Source organism: Phyllosticta citriasiana (genome assembly GCF_038021145.1).
Source record: "Phyllosticta citriasiana strain CBS 120426 chromosome Unknown IWZ02scaffold_3, whole genome shotgun sequence".
NCBI classification, from domain to species: domain Eukaryota; kingdom Fungi; phylum Ascomycota; class Dothideomycetes; order Botryosphaeriales; family Phyllostictaceae; genus Phyllosticta; species Phyllosticta citriasiana.
In genome coordinates this window covers 1,333,541-1,354,562 of record NW_027117280.1, presented here as the reverse complement: position 1 = coordinate 1,354,562, position 21,022 = coordinate 1,333,541, and the positions used below count along the sequence as shown (strand labels likewise).

The window sequence follows — 21,022 nt, the reverse complement described above, 5'->3', positions numbered from 1 at the left end:
AAAAAAAAAAAAAAAAAAAAAACCGGCGGAAGACGCGCAAGTCAACGACGCGTAGGCATCGTATGAACGTGCTTGCAAAACTTAGGAATTTTGGCTCGCTCCACCCCTTTTGCCCCCACGACCCCTCTCTCCAAACCGTTTTTTCATATACGTATTACCTCAACCATACCGCGAGGAGGCGAAAGGAAGATGGGGAGCCGTCCCGCAATCCCGCTGCCCCGCGGCCGCGCGGTACCGCTGCCGCGCTACCACATGACCACTGAACCCGTCGCTCGGTCGAGGCACACGAGACGCGACTGACTGAGGACGTAGGAAACTGACAGGCATGCTGAGCAGCAGAAGCGGCAGCAGCCAAAGCAGCATGGGTTGGCAAAAAGTAAAAATGAACGAGGGGTTGATGATTATGCTTAACTGACTGCAGATGAGGGGCGAGGGTCATGCTTGCAAAAGGGACCTGGCTTCGACCAAGAAGAGCAAAAGTGGTGAGAGCTGGATGGGCACCCGCCGAGCTGGCCAGAATTCAGCTCCCGGCTTCGGCTTGCGAGCCGGTACTCGACCATGTACTGCCGCGTACCTGGGGCCGAGGCGGGGCGGTTTTGACGGGCCCGCGTTGGAGGCGGCCGTTGGGGTCAGCGTTGGTCGTGGAGCTGAAAGAGTTGCCATATGACCATCATTTGCAGGTTTTGTTCGGCCTGCTGAAGCTGGAAAAAAAAAAAAAAAGGGTCCTCCGGACAAAAAGTATCGTCCATGAAAAATTAGGTGATGAGGTGCGGAGGCATTTCGGTGGAGCTGACCGTGGGCTTGGAGCGGGTCGTGCAACCTCTTGCGCCCTGCCTTCAGCCTGAGCGTATAGTCGCATCGGCATTGACTTTTGACAGGGTTGCGGTGGCTTTGGCAGCCGTCCGGGTTGGTAGCAAACGACGAGTTGGCAAGGCAAGAGACAAAGTGGTCGCCGGAGGCGACGCAAGACAGAGCCGCAGAATTGTTGCAGATGGAGAGGGTCGAGGGTCGAGGCGGTCTCTCAGAACAAAGGCGCCTCGGTGCAGCAGTGGCAGGGATAGAGCTGGGGGCAGCAATATGGGCGGGCGGGCGGGCTGTGGTTGAGGCTGATGGTGTGTAGGTTTCGTCTATTTTTGCAGCTCGGGAGGGCAGTGTGGAGCATTTCCCTGTGACTTGGTCACTGGGTTTGGATGCGGCAGGGCGGCGAGGGCCGCGGGCCGCGAGTTTTGACAGACTGCTGGCGTGTGCTCGCGGGAGCTAGGGATTGGTGTTGCGGACAGCGAGGCTGACTGTGGGTGGTTGTGGTGGAGGAGGAGGAGCACCAGCTTCGGCTCGATTGATTGAGGCACAAGGGTCATGCTTCAAACAAGTTGGAAACGAGAAACAAGAGTCGACGAGGGTTGGGCTCTGGGCATCAAGTGAGGACAAGTCTGAGACGGCGAGTGGAATTGTCGAAACAATTCAGTGAAAAAAGTGGTGACGGCGTTTTGGAATTGTTGCGTTGGCAGTCGGGTCAGGAAAGAAAAAGATATTGTAGGTGGTAGCGTAGCATCATGAGGGAGAGAGACAGAGTTTCACAGGAAGAGGGAGGCACAACACGGCAGTCATCTGGGGGTTGACTGAAAGGGGACAAGGGAGAAAAGAAAAAGGTCAAATGCTGAGGATTCGGATAGCGGGGAAACCGGCGTTGCAGAGAGTTTCTCTCTCTCTCTCTCTCTCTGTCTCTCTGTCTCTCTGTCTCTCTGTCTCTCTCTCTCTCTCTTCAGCTCGACGTCGGCGGCGCGGTGGTCGCCACTGGGGCATCAACCTCCAAGCATCATCATGTCGGGCAAAAGAGGGAGAAAGATCATCGACATGGGTGGGTGGGCGTGGCCGCGGGGACTCGGTGCGCTGGCTGGCGCGCGGAGCCGGAGCCGGAGCGGGAGCTTCAACACCAAGCGTTTCACGACACCAACTAATCCAGAGCCATCCATCCCTGCTATGTATCTATGCACCACCTCCAGACGCCACGCTCAGCGCCATGCTATGCCATGCCATGCGCATGCGCATGCACCCTCTTCTCATCCACCTCTCACCTCAGTCACTCACTCACTTAGTCACTCGCTCAGTGCTTGTCGTCGTCTGTGTCATCAGCCCTCGCTCGCCACCGCCGCGTCAGACCCGATTGCAAAGAAACTACTTCAAGTCGCGCGGCCCGCCCGTGAGATGAGCTTCCAAATCCACCCTCGCCAGCTACAGGCATAGCCGGCCTACTTACAGGGTACCTCCCCGCTCCTCCTCATCCCGCCCTGAAAGAAAAAAGAAAAAGGAAAAAAAAAAAATATCGCCGCTCAGTCGACACCATGGCCGCCCCGGACCCTATTCATATACCCTCCCGTCGCTGCTCACTGCCCGCTCGTCCCTCCACCCGTCGACATTCCATCTCCTCCACTCCACTCCTCTCGTTTACCGACGCTGGCGTCAAGCTGCGTGCTAGTGTTCCGAGGTCTTCCTCCGACTACCTGCCATTCAAGAACCCGGCACGCGAGAGCAATTCCCAGGACCAAGATCCTCTCGCAAAAGCTCTCCACTCCTCTCGTTCATTCGCTGCCAGGTACTTTTCGCACCTCTCCGACATGCCTGCCGTCATTCAGCGCCGCAAGGCCTCTTCCGACACCATTTGTTCCTCCCTGACCTTGGCCTCGAGTTGCGCCAAAACCGCCGGGGTCAAGAGATGGGATGGCAGTGGCAAGCGCTCCGAGCCCTGGGATGGCCTCCGCCGTGTACGCCTTTCCGCCCCCCCCTCCCCCGAAAAATAATCCTCTTGCTGATTTTGTCCAGGATTCGGAGCTCTGGTTCTCCCACGGTGACTGTTTTGTCCACCTCTACGCCAAGGGCCAGTCCCGGCGCGGTCCTTCGTTTTGCGTGCCAATGAGCGAGCTCCAGCGGGCAAAGTGTGGCAACCTGTTTACCCTTTGCTTTGCCCAAAAGATTTCCAAGGAACATGTTCCACTGGGTCAGTTGGCCGCCCTCGAAAGTCCTCCAGATTCAATGTACGAGCTGTACATGCCTGCGCCCGAAGACACGACCAAGGAGGAGGCTTTCGAGTGGCACATGGCCAACCGCAACTTTTTTGCCTTCATCTTCCGCAAACCGCTGGTGGGCTCGCATCTAGGCACCGCCCTCATCAACCTGCAGGAGCGGCTTCATCTCTTTCGCACTCCGGGTTCTTCGTCAAATCACGAGGCCCTTATGACCTATGCCAAGGATATGGGATACATGACCTTCACAGATCGCCCGGACAATGCTCTTGCCATGATCTTTTACGCCGAGCACTACCAGCTCAAGATCCTCTGGATCGATGCATATGCGCACTGTGTGGGCATGAACGACACCTTGTATTTGAGTTCCGAGCATAGGGTTCGCAAACCCCTGATGGCGGTCAAGGTAGTCTGTGCCCGCTGACGATTCATAGATCATCCCACGAGTGACAAAGGCACTCATCACTCGGGCCTACCTCGAAATGGACCTCCACCTGAACCGCGTGGCAAGGGGCCTCAGCAACTTTCTCGAAGAAGAGCTTTCCCCGCAATACCTTGGCGTTCCTTCAGGCCCTCGCGCCCACCTCGAGCGCTTCCGCACATTCTTGCATGACTTTTATGTTCAAAAATACGGCTACTGGCCACCGCCAAAGACGACAAACTACCCCAGGGCCCTTTACCGCGCCATGTACCAAGACTTCCGCGGTCTCCACGACCTTCTCGTTGACATGCACTCCTCTGCCTCGATTCAGTATCAGCGTCCCGCCGACGGGGGCATCTGCGTCCTTCAAAACGTCCAGGCCTTTGATCGGAGGCACAAGTACAATGCACTTCCGCACCCGCTCCCTCTGCTTCCCACGACACCCCCGCCAAACAGCCTGCAGACGTCCAAGTCGCTTGGCACGTTCAAAATTAGCAACAAGCAAAGCAAGCTTGACAAGCAACGTGTAAATCAAGCTTCGCTGCTCTCCGCGACCAATGGCGTGACCGGAGCCACTGCCGACTCGCCTCTGGTCAAGGCCTACAAGCGCTTTGAGCGCGACTACTCGGACAAGCCAAAGGAAAAAGTCTCGCTCTCGGATGCGCGCAAGGTCCGCTGGATTCTCATCTACGCCACCTTGCAGATGCTCATGAGCGTCACGCGTGCGCCACCCGAAGTGACCGACACGGATGCCATGTACCCACTTTGCTGTCTCACAGCAGGAACCCCGCCGTGGAACACGAGCAAGAGCACCGCTGCGGAAAGCTCTCGAGAAAACGACTCGGGCTACGCGTCGGCCGAACTGGAAATTCTGTCGCCAGAGGCCAGTGTATCGGCCTATAGCATCAAGCCGGATTGCGAAGGGTACGACTATATTACACACACCAGTCCGAGCAACACCAACTTCAAGCGTCGTCCCTCCGCTTCGCCTAGCGTCGAAGTTCCCGCACCCTTGCGCGTCAACAGCAGCGCCTCGCCCACCGCTGGTCGGAGAAGCAGCCTGCCCCCGCTCCATCGCAGCAACACTTCCTCTTGGCGCTCACCCTTCTCCTCCAAGAGGAACAGCGTCCGCGTTCCACCGCAGCCCTACTGCGAAATTCACGTGCCAGGCTACGGCAACGGATTGAACGAGACCATTATTGATCCACCTGCGCCTACCACTAAAATTCCGACGCTGTCCGCAAACTCGTTTCCAGTGCGCGAATCCATCCGTCGCGTCCCTCGCGAGAAGCTCACGCTAAAGACATCGTTTCAGCGCGGCTCCGTGTCCGCGCCCTTGTCTGCTTACGCTCCAGCAACGGAGCCAATTGCCGAAACAGACGAGCCCAAGCGTACACCGACCCTCGACTGCAACCAGTTCGACTTTGCATCAACGCCCCTCACCCTCTTGCCGGCTTCCACTTCGGCGCTTTCTCTCCCAGCTCCCACGACTTGCGCGCTCGCTGGCACGCCCGGCGTCCCTTACTTCCACACGCGTTGCGCAAGCCATGGCTCGGGATTGCCACGCGCCGCTGCTGCGCAGAGTGCAGTCTCTAGCGTCTGTTCCATTGGCAGCGGCACATGCTCTCCCGCCGATAGCGTGAGCAGTGGGGCCAACACGCATCTTTCGCTGGAGAGCTCTGCTGCGTCTTCGGCAACGAGCCTCTGCGTTTCTGAGATGCTCTGCTCGTCGGCAGATGTCACGACCTCCGACTGCACCCAGGCCACTGATGCTACGACGTTTGCCCTCGCGGCGACTGAAAAGCTCATGGCCGAGCTCAGTCTCGACACCACCGCTGTACCGACCACGCCTCCCATGGGGACCATCTCGAGAACTGCGTCTACCAAGGTGCCCGCCTCGATGGCCCCATCGCGTATCAGTCGCACGCCCAGCATGGTGGTTTCGAAATTCGCGCACTTGCCTCATCTATTGCAGCCAAACAATCGCTCCAGCTCCATCTACGAGTGCAGCATTAGCTCCAGCGTCCTGGACACACCGGTGCAGAGTCGCCCCGGGACTGCCCTGGGACGCGAAGCGATCGATCTCGGCGACCGAGGAGTCGTCACCATGTACCAGGACTTGGTCGGCAGGATGAGCCCGACGGTCGAGGAGTGCGAGGCGAGCCTAGAGGTTGGGCAGTGAGGTGCCAGGGTGCGCCCTGCACAACCGACTCCACCGTTTCGCCAACACCAAAACGTGTCTACCCTTCTGCTACGCGAAACCCATGTGCCATGTATGTGTACTTGTTTTTGTTTTGTTTTCCCTTCTGGTGGGTTGGGTTGGCGGCGTTTCGTCCTTGTCTTTGTCATTTTTTGGTCGTTCGATACCCTGCTTTGGTCCAAAACAGCCCAAGTAACTGACTGATCCTTCCACACACACCTCTCTTGCTTGCGTCTCACCACCACCACCACCACCACCACCATTCCACACCCATACAATATTGTCTATTTTTTGTTTCATATGAGAAGAGCTCGACTCGACTCGCTGGTCTCGACAGGACGATGATCGCCAAAAGGTTGAAGCAAACCGATGGGGAGGAGAAAAGGGCATCAAAATTGCGCACCATATTTGTTGACACTAAGACTGGGCTGGCTCAAACAGTTTTATACCTCTTGTGCTTTGACTTTTGCTTTTTAATTGTTGCGCTCCCCAATGACCTCGTCACTCCCTGTTGCTGCTACCACTGCATTGGCAACAACGTTTTTTGGAAACGCTTTTACGGATATCACGGATGTATCGACGGAAATCACGGACTTGACGCGTACACGGTCGTCTCGCAAGCACGCACACACGCACGCACACCTACACAAAAAAAAAAAAAAAATTGGAAGAGGGGGGGGGGGGGGGGGGGGGGGGGGGCAAGCGAAGAACACGAGATCTTTCGAGACAGCAGAAGAAGCTATTAGAACCCACACAACGATCCCTTGCACACAATAACCTCTCTTACCACTACCACCACTACTTCTACCATCACCATCACTCCTTCATCTCAAGTATCCAGGTACTCAAGGAACCCAAATCGAAACAAATACGCAAAAAATGAAAAACATCAAAACACAAACAATCATCACCGTCAGTCAGCAAACGTGAAAATAAGCATTTCGCCCGTCCGTCCTTATTCTCCGACGCCATGCAACGCAATCGGGAACTGCTGATGCTGCTGCTGCTGCTGCTGCGCTGCTGCTCTTACTACGCCTCTAGCATGACATGTTCACACACTTACACGCGGTGATCGATTTCGATTCTTGATCGGTTTGACTCCCGCCGCGTATGCCATGTGCTGTGCTTACTGTGCTGCTGCTGCTGCTGCTCGCGACATGCATGATGATGAGGCGTGTGGAGTTGGTTGGTCGCGTTGTGCCGGTCTGTCTCTCGATGATGGATATGTGCCTGTCTGTCTGTCTGTCTCGGGACGACGACGGCGACGACGACGACGACGCGTTCGCTGCTCTCACATGTTGTGCGCTGTGTGTATGCGTGCATGCATGCAGAGAAAGAGGTGGGTGCACTGCAGCAGCGCGCGAGGCTAGAATGGGTTCGGCGCGTCGCACACTAGTGTATGCATATGCTGTGTGTGTACGCACCGCACGCGGCATTGCGTACTAGCCACAGAGAGACTCTTTAACTGATTGATTGAGCGACGGGCTGCCGGACAGGCCGGATGGATATACATGTATGATGTATGTATGTATGCAGCCAAGATGACAGGAGAGACAGAGACGCGTATGAGATGGTGTTGAATTGGTAATGCATTGTCTCGCCGCTGTCTCGTCGATGGTGGTGATGTTTTGGGGTGTGGAAGACAAGAGTCGATCGACCTACAGATATCTATGCGTGCTTGCATGATTGACACTGCGTAGGTAGTCTAGAAGTCTGTCTGTCCGTCAGTCTATCTGTCGTCTAATCAATCAACTAGTCCACCGACGCAGTGCGGTTCTCGGTGTCCGCCTCGGAGCCCGAACATCCCGCCGTCCCGTCCTGCTGTCTTCGCGGACGACGCAATCCTCGTATTCGTGTCGTGCTATAGTCAGGCCAAAAAAGCCAGTCAAGCGGGCAGGCAGGCAGCCAGTCGGTCAGGCAAAAAGAGGTTTAGGATTCGTGATGCTGCTGCTGCTGCAGTGCCGACAGACATTGCAGGCGGGACGCGGGTGTGATGTACGCGGCGCGCGGAGTCCCGAGGGGCTGGATCCGTTCATTGGGCTTGCGTTTGCGCTCGCTGGCGCGCTCGCTGAGGAGAGAGTGGCTGGCCGTGATGGTGGTCAGAGAGCAGGAAGGCGTGTGTTGGTTTGGAGTGATTTGGATTTTCCCCCGCCCAAGGAGCCGGGTCGCACTCTGTCCAGTAGGTGTGGTGCTTTGTAGCTTGTTTCTAGGTGCCGATTGAAGGGGGCCGCATGCATGTCAGCGGTAGGGTGGGCGAGCGCGGGATTGTTGGAAAGCCGGGCCAGCTCGTGGCCAGCCAGTAGGAGAATTCCTTGCACTCGCGAAGATGTGAGGAGAAAATGAGCGAATGGGCACAAGCTTGAGTGGGACGTGGGAAAACACTAGACGCCGGACTTTGGAGAAGAGGAGTGAAAATGTGAGAGAGAGGTTTACACATTCACCTACCTTGACACAAGCGACCAGAAACACCTCGTGTCTGTCCCCGTCTGCCAGACTGCCCACGGATGCCGCACGTGCTATGATTGTGTCCAGGCTGCCCCCAGATTCCGAGCAGCACACGCGTCCGCGCCTCTGGTCGATGACAGAGAAGATGACAGCGGTAGTCCAACGTGGCGCCGCTGACGCTCCATACCTACCTTACCCAGCTGAGCTCCTGGCATGGCCATCGCTCAACTGGGCACAGAATCACAATGTGGCTTATCAATCAAATCAATAAAATGTTTCCGTCGGGGCTGTCAACGTCAACCAGCCAACCATCCAGCAAGCCGAACGAAGACGACGTCCTCAGCCGGCAAGCCGTGTACGCAGCCAGACGCTGCAGTCTCGGGTTGATCACGCTTGGCCGTCAAGGCGCCTGGCCGGCTTCGCCCGTGCATTGTCATCTGCATCGTGAAGACGCGGGTCTCAGAGACGACAAAGCAAAAAAGAGAAACGTGCGGACCGAAGCGGACGCGCTTGCATGGCAGGCTCTTGCTCTTTGCCCTTTGCGGTTTTCGTCGCGGGACGTCAGGTGCGTGCATTTCTTTGGCGAGGCGCGAGGCATGAGACATCAACGTCACGTTGCGTCGTCTTCTTCCGGCGCTGGATGCGGCGTTGGAGCTCCGGACGACTAGCAGAGATGAATGGAGCGGAAAGACGTCATGCCGAAGCAAAGACAGGTGATGATCTGTCGGTGTGATTGATGAGAATCTCGTGCAAAGCGGCAGCGGAGTTGAGGGTGTCCGAGTCGGAGGCCGGAGTCGGGAGAGGTTGAAGGAGAGGCCGGTTTTGTCGCTTGCTCGGGTTGATGTTGTCGTACAAGGAAAGCGTGGGTGGGGGCGAACGAGTGACAGCAGTCGGTCAGTGCAGAGGAGACCAACGGTTGAATTGATTTTGTGCCATGTTCACTTTTGGTGTTGAGCACATTATAATTGACAAAAGCGACGGAATCTGATACGTACGACCATAGCAGGTAGAAAACTCGGAACCCCGTCCGCTCTTCCATAGATAAGCTACCTTGCGGCCGATTAGTAGTTGCGTGGGTGACCAGCAGCGAATCCCGGCTGTTGTACGTTTTGCTTTTTGGTTGGCGGTGTGGGTCCAGTGAAGTAGTTACTGGTTGGATGGGAGGAAAATTTTGGTGAATTCTGTCTGGGTGTTTAACCGTGGAAAAGCCGAAACTACCCCTGACCCCAGGTACCCCTGGGCGATTCTCGTTGCCTCTCCAGAAGGTTCCTTCATAGGTTCTTTCCAAAATGCAAGACCCGGCCGAGGAGAGCAATTGGTCGTTTTTGCAACTCTCTTCAACGTTAAAATTGAGGGACGGGCAACTTTTGCAAATGTACTGTCATGACAAAACAACAAAGGTCTGGCTTTTTCTCCATCACGACGGCTTGGAAACATGAATAATTTGCCTTTCTCACCGCACCAACATTACTGCTTGCGACATCTCGATGCGAATTCCAACTTCCATTCACGTCATTCCGCATGCCCCTCCAGCTAAGCATTTAGCCGCGACTGCTAATTCACAGTCTTGCAGGTTGAGAGAGACGATACACCTAGCAAACCCGTTAAGGAGCCTCACAAATTTTCCTGAAAACAAGGGCATTGCTGCGGAAATGGCTGCCCTTATCTCCTGGGTTGCCTTCGTCAGCAGCGCGCGGGTGAATGTTGACCAAACATCTCAACTCCATCCTTCGCCTCGCAACATTTTCCTCCTTCACATCTCTTGCAGGCTTGCTGCATTCATATCTACAGGCAAGTGTGTTGCGCTACCAGGTCGAAAGAAACTTATTCAGCCTGTTCCTGATCATTGTGGAAGAGGACAAAATTCACAACCTCGGTTCTGGCTCTCCACCATCGCCGAATAGACTGTCGATGCCATCAGAAGCATTTCGAGAAATCAGCTTGATATTGCACTATTTTACATCCTTTTGCCGTGTGTAGAAGCCAAAAGCTGGGAAGTGAGTTCGCATCCTCCTCTCCTCGACATTTCAACGGTTTCAACGCTGAAAATTTCAGACTGCCATGCCCTAAACTAATACATGCCAGAGAGACGGAGAGATTTGTGGATTGTCATCATGGCAGCTCGGCGGATCCGAGTCTTGCGGAGACTGGTCCGTACGATTTTCTCCTGGAAACTTCACACGATGGCAACGCAGATGATATTCCCAACGTTCACTTCCAAAACGCAGGCAGTGCTTCAAGTCTCGGTCATCCTAATTGAGCAGAGACACTCTTAAGTAGACGATCTTGAGGCCAATACGAGACAAACACTTTGTTTCAGTCTTTAGCAGTGCGCGACTCTGCTCGGTTCCGGTCACAGACGGCCGCCAATTTTACCCGCACCGCCGTGGAAAGCACATTTTTCATGAAAGCTCTCGAGACCACACGGGAAACCAATGCCAACGCTGTCCAATTTCTCGAATCTAAAACTACGATGCTTATGTGAAACCATTGCGTTAACCAACGAATTTGAAGAGAACTTGAAGGCTGAAATCTCAGGGATGGAAATTCTCTCCGCAAACACAAAATTGATTGGGTTGATTGACCGCAACAAATCCTGCTTACCCACGGATGCATCGTTCTCAAAGTCGTTCCATGACGCCCAAAAGGATACTTCCAAGGGATTCCAGTTGAAGAATCCCAGGAGTCAGCCCATGTTCAGCTACTCAAGCAAGCAAGCTCTCCGTTGGGAAGACTGGAAAGATTTACTGGAAAACCTCAGAGCAGAATCGACACCCTTTACGGAATCCAAGCCGAATACCATCGACTTTTTCCTATCATCCTCAAGAAACTAATGTCCTTGATTACTAATAAACACATCCATAGCTGCGCCTACGCGCGCGCGACGAACTATCCTACTTGCTTTGTTATTTGCTTCATGTGAGGTCTGAGAATTTTCTGCTAGTTGCTTCCATGGTCTCTTTGATTAGATACATCTCATATTAGTGCCGTCTCCTGTCAAGATAGCCTCAATTAAGTTATCTCATCACTTCACTTATCCATCTAACTGGTCAATTACATAATGGAAGCGAATCTAGTATGGCGATGCACATTTCAGGCTGCCTAATCAGCCACAAGGGCGATCTCACATTCACAAGGGCATTTGAAAGTCTGCCATTTTCCATCATCCCGAATATTTGAAAACTACATGATCTGTTGAAGACTGCAGGCCAAATCTCGGAGGAAATTGCCGCTAATGAGCTCTCAGAACGTCTAGGTTGGTTCCATGTTGGAATATGATGTGAGGTAATTAGTAAAAGCCAGCGTCTAAGCTAAGGAAGCGATGTCTAAAGCTTAGGAGCGTATCCTTAGCTTCTAGCTTGCTAAAGGAAACTTCAATCTGCGGTTCCTATCGGCGAGATTGGACCAAGATCCTGTCATCTATCAATGAGGCGTTAGATATCTAACAATCAGTGATCAATACCACTTATTAAATTCCATGATTTAGACTTAGTGGGATTGTGCACACTAGCATTCGCGAGCCAGGCGTGTTTTCAATTCAAGCAGATAGATCAATTTCTGTGACCAATGCAAGCTAGGAACATTAAATGATTATTGACCGAAGTAAAAGCTTGCCAAGACAACCGCTGTCATCCAAAAAGAACCGGAAGTTTTTGCGGAAATCTCCCGATTCTTTGAAGCGGAACCTGGAGAATCCAGCAATGTGCTTGCTCCTGCTCTTCACAAGACCCACAGCTGGATTCGCCGAGCTCAATACCGGCTGGAGGAACGAGCAATTTGAACACAGCGAGACGGGATAGAAGGACTTACTGGCAGTTACTCAAACAAGGTGATTTGCTGGTTTCAAAGGCAAGAGCCGGCACTGAAATCAGAGAAGAGGACCACGGTACGGTCATTTTTGTCTTTAGTGTCGTCATCACGATTTCATTTTCTCCATGGTTCATCACAAGCTAATTGAAGTGAATTTTGAAGCTGTCCGAGGCACCGATCGGGACTCAATTGTGCTCTGAAAAATGGCTGGGTCAATCACTCTCGCCATCTAGGCAATGGTGATTGTGATGGTGTGCAAAAGTCTTTGAGTGACATGATTCAGGCCAGGAAATCCGTGAGCCACTCGATTTTGCCGAAAGTCAAAACCCTCAGACGAAGAAGAACTTCCTTAGTTTGGGACATCGTGAAATCAAACAGGGCATCTGAGAGACCTCAAGACCTGGGACCTATTTCCAAGATCAACAACTTTCTCCATGCCTTGAAGGGATCAGTACAGTATTCAGTGCTAGAATTAAGACCCGCAGGAACCGGACTAGATACCAGAACAGGAGCAACCAAACAGGAAGTCCAAATTGGACGGAAAAATTGCTGCGGCTGGATGGTCTGTTCTTGTTAGAGCAAAAATTGAGACTATCACTGAGCGACTTACAGCAACGTCCTCTTTCAGCCTCAGAAATGAGCAAAGAAGACCTTCCAAGTAAAATCGATTCATCGCTCGCTCATTCCAGAACATCCATGCCCAACATAACACCGACAGATCCCAAGTCTGCCGCAAAAACCATCACGCAATCCCCAAAGCTACAGACTCATTGTGCACTGGACACCACAGTGCCAAAAATCTCCCGAGAAACCGACCAACTGACTCGCCAACGCCACGCCACACCAAAGACACGCGCACACGCGCTCCTGACAACGACGGCCCACCCAAGCACCAGAACCGCTCAGTCAAGCCGTCATGCATCGTCCTATGCGTCAGTTCGTACCCACATGCATACATGCCCCTGAAAACAGTAGCCGCGGCGACGTCTCCTTGCTTCATGCTCTGCCTTGCCTGCCTTGTTTGGTCGTCTTGTCTTACCACCACCTGCGCGCAACCCCATGGCCAGGTGTTGCACGTACGCACGTGATTAAGAGGGAAGCAAGCAAGCAAGTACACTGATCGACCAGTAATCTTAGTGTTTAAAATGAGATGGAGTGGTTTGGATTACGGTGGATAAGCCAGGTGTTCTCCATATGACCCTCCCTCTCTCGAAACCAAGACTTCAACACCACACCTCAGAAGCGCGAAGGCAACGTGCAACACACAGAGATCTAGGTTGCTTGCCCCTTGCATGACCTTACCTCACCCGCACCACCATCTCTCTTCCTCTCACCCCCACCACCACGACCATCATCATCATCATCATCATCATCATCATCATCCCGGCAACTCCTTGCCGAACGTGCGCGCGTGCACAGGAGCGCGTGGGTACGACGCACCTTCCCCTTTCTCCCTCCCCCCCTCTCTTTCTCCGTCACCCGGCGAGGCCGACGACACGCACGCAAGCACGCACGCGGGCTTGCAGGAACCTAATCTCCTCAACTCATCTCATCTCATCTCATTTCCTTTTCTGTGGTCTGCGCCTGTCCCGTCCCGTCCGGTCCTATCCTCTCCTCGTGCTGCCACACTGCCGCGCGGAGGGCGTGTGCCTGACATGGGGGTTGAGCTGATTGGTTGGTTGATGATTTAGACGGGTTGGTGAAAGACGGCTGTGAGTGATCGATGTGGGATAGTGGAAAGGAGGACGGCGGACTGCACGTCGGGAGGCGAGGAATGGAAGGGAGTGTGTAGATTGGAATGGGAAATAAGCTGCGTAGAAAATTGGAATGCGGACAGCGCGTGGATGTGTCGTGGGTCTGAGGTAAGGGCAGTGGATTTGTTTTCTTGTAACCGAGTAGTAGTGACGTGTGAGCAAGATGAAGAGGTTCGGTCTATAGGCCTGTGCATTGAGTTTGAAGCTACCACCTTGATTATCGCTGTATTGCAGAGTTGCTCCCAAGGAAAGCAGCATGTGTACCTGGAGCAGTAGAGGCCTCCTATACACATGCACATGCACGATCTTGTCCACCTGTACTTGTCCTCCATTCCAAGCATTGCACGACACCCACCCCATCCATCCACTTCCGATTGAAATCCACGCCGAACCCAATCCAGCTGGGCCTGCAGAACCGCGAGGAGAGGTAATCCAAAGTGGATCAAGACCCACCCAACCAGGCCAGCGCCATGCCATGCAACCCAAAGAGAAAACCGGGGTATTGAACGCCACTTCCATGCCAACAGGAGAAACCACGACCACCACTGCAACGGCCGTGAAGAAACGCCGCGCCACGCCACGCCACGCACGCATGCACGCACGTATGGAAGCGGCAACGGCCTGTCTTGCACCTTCCAATCAACATCCCCAATGACACACTGTCGTTTTCGTGGTCCAAGAAAGAAATGACAGATGAACGAGAGTCGGCTCCGCTGAATCACTCAATCCGCGCGACACTACTCACAAGGACCAGGTCCTCATCGTCAGAGTCGTCTTGCTGGTCCGGGTAAGACTCTGTCTCCGAAGAAAACTCGAAAGGTGGTGGCGCCGACTTGGGCCTTGCAATGTCGGTTTTGGCGCCCATGTCTTGCTCGGTGTCGGATGCGAGGGTCTGGACCTCGCAGTGTGTGTTGCGCGGATAAGGGGTTTCCAGTTCCAGCCACAACGCGCTGGGCGAGGTTCCTCTAATGTGGGCCATGTTGGTCGTTTGCTTCGTAGGGGTCGAGGGCGTGGTGGTGACGGCTGTGGCTGAGGACTTGGGGCTGTCGACAGAATCGAGCCCGCCGGCAACTTGGTCAGCTTGTACGCCAACCGGGCCATTTCTCTGTCAATGGGGAGGCACGTTAGTAGGTCAATTCAGAACTTGTGGATGGATTGTGGTACCGGGTGATTCTGGCAAACGGGCAGCTCTTTATTTCCAGCATCGTCGAGAACACCGCGAAAGCGTGCCAAAGTGTCTCGCATCATCTGCATGCACCTTTCCAAGCAACGCTTTGATACCTCCAAGTGAGACTCGAATGCCTGTGAGGTGGTTTTGTCAAGCTCAACTGATTCATCATATTCCTGCATGCGTTTGTGGATGGCCTTCAAGCTGGCGTGAGCTGACTGGGTCGTCTTTTGACATGGTAGGCCGACAGCCACGGTATCATCGTCCAGCTCCACCATGACGTCTTGAAATTCATCGCGGCGGCCTCGCAGCGCCTGTTCGCCATTCGCGATCTCAACAATCTCCCAAGGGCCTTCTTTCATCAGATATTCGCGGTCTGCGGCATCCAATGCATCGTCAAAATTGCCATCCAAGACTTGGTCTAGTTGCCTGAGGAGAGTGCGATTCTTGATGAAACAGGTGAGCTGCCTTCTCCTGTGACGATGGGCGACAGCAATCTGTTCAATGTCCTCTTCTGTGAAGGAGGTCTTGAGTGCAGATAGTGCGCGTTGGATGGAGGGTTGCTTCAGTGCTTGTCGATGGAGAGCCTCGGGACTGAGTGTACATGGCGGGTCGACGAATGGATCATCCAGACCATGAATAGAGACAAATGGCAACGGCATGGCTGAGCAAAGTGTGAGGATAGAATGGAAGAGGTGGTGATGACGGAGGGTTCAAGATTGTTTGCATTTTGCGTCGTCGACGACGCGTCCAGTGGTGGTCGTGTGGGCATCCGATAGGGAAGGTGCGGTGCAGTGCGCCTTCCACTCCAAGGCAGGCACACAACAATCATCTGCCTGAACAGCTTCTCTCCCTTCTACTCGCCGATAAAGCGCTCTGCAGTGAGTTCCTCGTGCTGGAGTACGTATCATGACCTTTTCAGGCATGACAAGCCACAACTCTATACTAGCTCACGTTTGGTAACTCGACGCTGCCCTGCACATGGCAGTCGAGAAGTGGCTGGAATATGCCAATGGCACATGGCGGATGCATGAGAAGCAATGGGCGGACGAAGGGAGGGCGATTCCAAAATGAGCATGACTCGTAAAATTATCATGGTCTTCAAAAGCAACGACGTCCAATCTCGCAGCTGGAAAGATATCAAAAACCAATTTGAAAATACAATTTTTCAAATGACTAGACAGCGCGCAAATAGAAGAGATTGGCGAGCATTATTGATGGACGGAAAACACGATGAAGCAAACTTCACAGACGGTGCCGCATGTGGGTTCAGCAACGGCAATCTTTGACCGTGTTGACATGGGAGGGCTGCGTCATTCTGGCCCCCCGACGTCCGAACTTGGGAAAGAGATGGTGGCGCGTTGCGTCAAGCCGTCTTTGAGCTACGGAGGAATTGAGAGGAGCAGGCCTGTGTGTGCAGCTGGCAAAACAGACTCGACGCTTGCGGAGAAAGCGCAGGACGAGCAACGCAGACAAGATGAGGTTGTCACAGGCAGGGAATGTCAGACAGGCTCGGCAGGGACAATGACGGCGAGAAGTTATAGAGCCAGGCGGTCTTTTGATGGGCGTGCACCTGTTTGCGGGGCTGGCCCATTGACTCGATGTTTGTGGACCGTGGGAGCGATCAGCCGGTGTCGGCGCACTGACTGCACTGCGATGGATGGAAATGGTTTGTTTTTACCTTGGTGAGCGTTGAGGATGCGATAGGCAGACGAAGGATGGACGGTTATGCGAGGCGTCGGGGAATTGTTGTGTTGGTGGTAGAGGAGAGAGAGAGAGAGAGAGAGACAGACAGACAGAAATCCCACCTCACACTATTCTCTCTCTCTCTCTCTCTCTACCTGTAAGGAAATCTCTCGGCGTCCCCGCTGGCCTCTCCCTGCCACCAACCCAAACAAACATCACTCCTCTCTTTGCATCTCTCTCTCGCTCTCTCGCTCTCTCGCTCTTCGACGCCCACGCGCCGCTCTGCTCCCTTGCCGTCGTGTGAAACTCGATACGCACGGCCGCCCCAAAACGGTCCACCGTCCTCTCCCTCAGTTGTCCAACCGGCCATCGCAATCCCGTCGGTCCGCTTCTTCGTCCACACGCACGCTCCACCTCCCCCAGCCTACTCTAGCCGACCTAACCTGACCTGCCCTGCCCTGCTCTGCCTTACAACCTTGACCTCGCCCCACGGTCCGACTTCTTGTTTCGTTTCCCACCTGCCATATCCCAGCCAACAACCGCCGCCGCCATGCCCACCTCGATTGAGTCCTCCAGACCAATGCTGAACGTAAGACGACCCACCGACCCTACTTATCTACCCTTGCCTCCCTCTCCATTCCCGTTACTTCCGTCCGTACCTCGAATCGCTGACTCGACCCGCCATGCCAAAGCAGTCGTCCACCACCAACAACCGCAACTCGGCGCGCCTGTCGACCTACTCCAACGCCCCCACCCTCACTCCCTCGATCGCTCCCTCGACCACCTCGTCCATTGACCCTCGTTCCGCCGACATCAAAGCCTGGAACGCCGGACTGGACCGTCTCGAGGACAAGCGTCTCCAACAGCAGCGCTATGTCGTCTCTCCCGAAAAGACCGATTGCATGAGCAAGCTTGCACTGGGAGCCAAGCTGGATCGCGCTCTCGCCCGCCGCTTGAGCGAGCAGGACGCCGTCTTCAGGCATCGTCCCCGAGGCAGCGTCGGCGAGAAGAGTGGGAGCGGAAGCGAAAAGGAAGACTCTTAGACGTCGCGTCACACCAACCACGGCTTTTGATTGCTCGTTACGCAACAAATCACGGTCACGGCTGCACCCCAACCTCTTAATACCAAGACGGCGTCATTGGAATGGCACGATAGACCGGCACGGTCCAAAGATTATGGGATACTCTACGCACGGGGGGGACGGGAATCTGGCTGCGGGGCGCATGGGCAGCAACCTGTTTTTTTATTTTGGTTTTTTTTTTTTTTTTCCTTATTCTTGATTGTCTGAGTGGGCATGCTGGGTTCATTTTTTCATTTGCGGGTTGCGAAGGATTTTTTCATGTCTCTCAACTTTCCATCTTTTCAGCGCCAGGGCGCCTGCGGGTGCGCTGGCTGGCTACTGCGTCGGATCCGATACCACGCCAATGACTATGTTGTCTCTTTATTCTGTCTGCCATTTGGGCCTCGGAGCTATGTGGTATCCAGGGTAAGCAAAATGCGAACAGGCCATGTAGGGCTGAATCGCTCTTCTAGGCAGATGCAGCCCAAAATCGGAAAAAGACGATGATGAAGAGCCGAGATTCTTTTCTCCGACACATGTCAACATGTAGAGCGGGGCACACTGGTTGATTGACTTGACAGCATCTCACGCCACCCCGACAAACCATCCTTGTCCCTGCCCATATCTGTCAGGAAGCCTTTTCCAGGGCGGGTCCGGCACTCACACTGACTGAATCGTGGGCCATTTTTCGGCACACCACTCTAACTTTAGCGCAATCGCAACAAGGGCGACCGGATTTGGCGGGCTGGGCCGGGGCTGGACGGAAATTCAGACCCAAGGTACGTACACACAGAGCGTGGCCGACGCCCATGTGCCATACCATGTGTTGCTGGGCCACGCTGCTCTCATCAGCGGCGGCGGCGGCGGCGGCGGCGGCTGCCTATCTCCCTTCTGTATCAACAAACGTGGCACGCGGCAGCGCAGCGCAGCGCTTCGCAGCATTCCGGTACACAGGGAGAACAAGCCCAGGGATCATGTTGATTCGCCATTGGGCGTCGGCTGGACGGGCTCTTCGTCGCGAACGAACCAACTTAAGCGCATACATATGCGGGTCCCGGCCGGCCCACGTCGGCCACGTGCGGCAGGGCCACTTGGACTGGGGGGGGGGGCCCTTGATACATGCACGCGAGAGTGATGGATGAGAGAATGTACATGGTAATGTAAGCGACGAGGACGGGCACATGGGTGTTTTCATGCTTTGCAGGATACGTACCTTGATCACCTTTACTTGCTCGCTCGCTCGACCAATCACGCGTTGCCGTGCACCATGTGTAAGCTCTACATGCTCTTAGCAGGAATGCACCAACTGCGGCAAAGAGTTGCAGCTGTTGTGAGTACGCATGATCCCACGCTTACAGTCACAGACGGTGCTGGCCAACAGCACTGAGCAATACAGCTACCTCCTCCATGTGGAACGGGACGGGTACCCACGGGTATCGGAGCAAGGGTATGGCCGTCAGTCTTGTCGTGAGGGCCCCCGCGACTTTGTCCCCCTTCTCCAGTGATGCCTTACCGGAAGCTGCCTCTCCTTGGTACCTGACTGACTGACTAACTTGACCCTGTTGTTTTTTCTTATCTTTCCCCGGCCCACTTCTTGCTGACTCTGATGTTGATACTGTAGTCGTCAGACTGTAAGCGCGACTCTCTTCGCGAGCGTGTGTGCGTGCGTGCGGGCGGGCTGTGTAACCTGCCATGTGCGACGCCAGCCTCTTTGTACGCACACGCGCGCCCAGCCAACATGGAGCCAGTCCTTCCTGCTTGACATCTTCGCCATGCCATTCGTCTCAGCAGTTTGTGACTTGCGCGCTGCGACTACCCTTGTCTGCAAGACTGCCTGCCTGTAAGACAATATCCGACGACCTGCTGTTGCGTCACACTAGCGCCTGCTCACCACCCTGCTAGAAAGACAGACACACGTTCCCGGCCAGCAACTACCTATGTTGTCAGAGCAGCGGCTTGGGACGAGATCCTTGAAACAGATGCGCGCGAAGAAGAGCTAGGATAGCTTCATGGCAAAAAACACTCTGGCTCTGCCGAACTGCGCTGCCAAGAGGACCAGGCAAAAAATTATGTACATTGAAACAAGCATCTTAGCACGTGGGCGTCGACAAGCGGCTCGGCAGTCGACGGTGTATACGAACGTGCGGAGGTGGCTTGGTCGGAGGAGAGAGAGAGAGAGAGAGAGAGAGAGAGAGAGAGAGAGGGGTAACGACTTCCAGTCCACCACAAATGCCCATGCTGACCGTTTTGGGGTGGTGTCGTGACTCGTCTCGTGGGTATCGCATCTTCGCTGGTTTTGTCGCTGTTGACTAAAGACGAGGCTCCCTTCGCGCCAGCGTCTTCCATCGTTTGCTCCTCAAAGCATTGTCTTCAGTCTACTACTCCATTTCTCTATGTCCCATGCAGACGCTAACGACGCAACCCCTGCAGGCAGCCACAGCACCCATCAACTCCTCCACCATTTACTTTCATCACCACTTGTGACGCTATATCCTCCACGAAACGAGCAATCAGCGGGAGCGCGGGGTGTCGTCGAGCTGAGTAACAAAACCCACCTCGTCTCGATAACACGCGGCAAATTGGGGATCTGAGATGTCTTCAACCCTAACACGCATGCCATGCGGCAGTCGCCAACCTTCTATGCCCATGTACTGTATCCGCCGCAGTGGATGGCCCGGCCACCTCGCCCCATGCACTGCGGCGATGAACCTACCTTTGCGTACTGTGTTTGCGCGCTTGACCGAGTGAGGCGAGGTTGGCGGACGCCGGTCGTGTTCGGCCTCCCCGTCTGCTTCAATTCAGTTGCATACACTGCTGCGACTACTCCGCTGAAAGAAAGAAATGGCACATTCACAGCGAGCCAGCAAAACAACACAGCATCTAGTTCCGAGACACCCAAAACACCAAGATCTTTCTTTCTCTCACTTGCTTTTCCTTTCTTTTGTATTTTTCATCAAGCCATCAAACACAGAAAAAACAAATTTCGCCTCTCCTTGTTTTCCTCAACGCTTTCCGCTGTACCCGTCCACTCGCTCCGCTCCGCTCCGCTCCGGCACCGCTTCGCGACGCCACGCGGCGCCGCGCGATGCAGTTTGGCACGAGCTTCTGATGCTGTGGCTTGTAAAGTTAGGGAGCTGTCGTCTGCCACTACGGATGCGAGTAGCGGGCATTCGTTTACCACCACGGCCGCGCGCTGGGAGCATTCTTCCACCACGTCAGCCCCGTGCCGGGAGCATTCGTGCAGTGCCACAGCTACACGCTAGGAGCATTCTCTCAGCATGCGGGCTACGCACATGGAGCATTCTTACTCCACCACGGCTACACATTGGGAGCATTTATTGTGTTACACTGACGCTTACAGGGAGCATTCATTCACCACCACCACCGTGTACAAATGTAGAGAGCCACCCACCCTTGCGTTCAACGCACGCCGCACCTCTCCGGGCCCCTCGCCACA

General features: G+C 54.5%; 3 protein-coding genes across 3 annotated transcripts; 2 read left to right on the top strand and 1 right to left on the bottom strand.

Annotated features, from left to right (window-relative positions):
- Positions 1-2,615: 2,615 nt before the first annotated feature.
- Positions 2,616-4,657, top strand: IWZ02DRAFT_372348 (uncharacterized protein; the record flags this gene model as incomplete). The annotated part of the gene is made up of 3 exons (XM_066764622.1): positions 2,616-2,762; positions 2,821-3,420; positions 3,476-4,657. Coding segments are annotated over 3 exons (1,929 nt in total), but the record flags the coding sequence as incomplete, so codon positions are not given.
- Positions 4,658-13,000: 8,343 nt separating this feature from the next.
- IWZ02DRAFT_182251 (uncharacterized protein) lies at positions 13,001-14,431 on the bottom strand. The gene has a single exon (XM_066762313.1). The coding sequence runs from the start codon at positions 14,242-14,244 to the stop codon at positions 13,501-13,503; it is 744 nt and encodes a 247-aa protein (XP_066625306.1). The 5' UTR covers positions 14,245-14,431; the 3' UTR covers positions 13,001-13,500.
- A 2,168-nt stretch (positions 14,432-16,599) lies between these two features.
- IWZ02DRAFT_182224 (uncharacterized protein) lies at positions 16,600-17,643 on the top strand. The gene is made up of 2 exons (XM_066762312.1): positions 16,600-17,093; positions 17,200-17,643. Exons 1-2 carry the CDS (start codon positions 17,055-17,057, stop codon positions 17,545-17,547), a joined length of 387 nt encoding a protein of 128 aa, XP_066625305.1. The 5' UTR covers positions 16,600-17,054; the 3' UTR covers positions 17,548-17,643.
- Positions 17,644-21,022: the final 3,379 nt, after the last annotated feature.

Coding starts and splice junctions, on each gene's coding strand:
- IWZ02DRAFT_182251 (XM_066762313.1), bottom strand. CDS start 14,244: ATGCGTGCGTGGCGTGGCGTGGCGCGGCGTTTCTTCACGGCCGTTGCA.
- IWZ02DRAFT_182224 (XM_066762312.1), top strand. CDS start 17,055: ATGCCCACCTCGATTGAGTCCTCCAGACCAATGCTGAAC. Junction 17,094..17,199: donor CCTCCAGACCAATGCTGAAC/GTAAGACGACCC, acceptor ATGCCAAAGCAG/TCGTCCACCACCAACAACCG.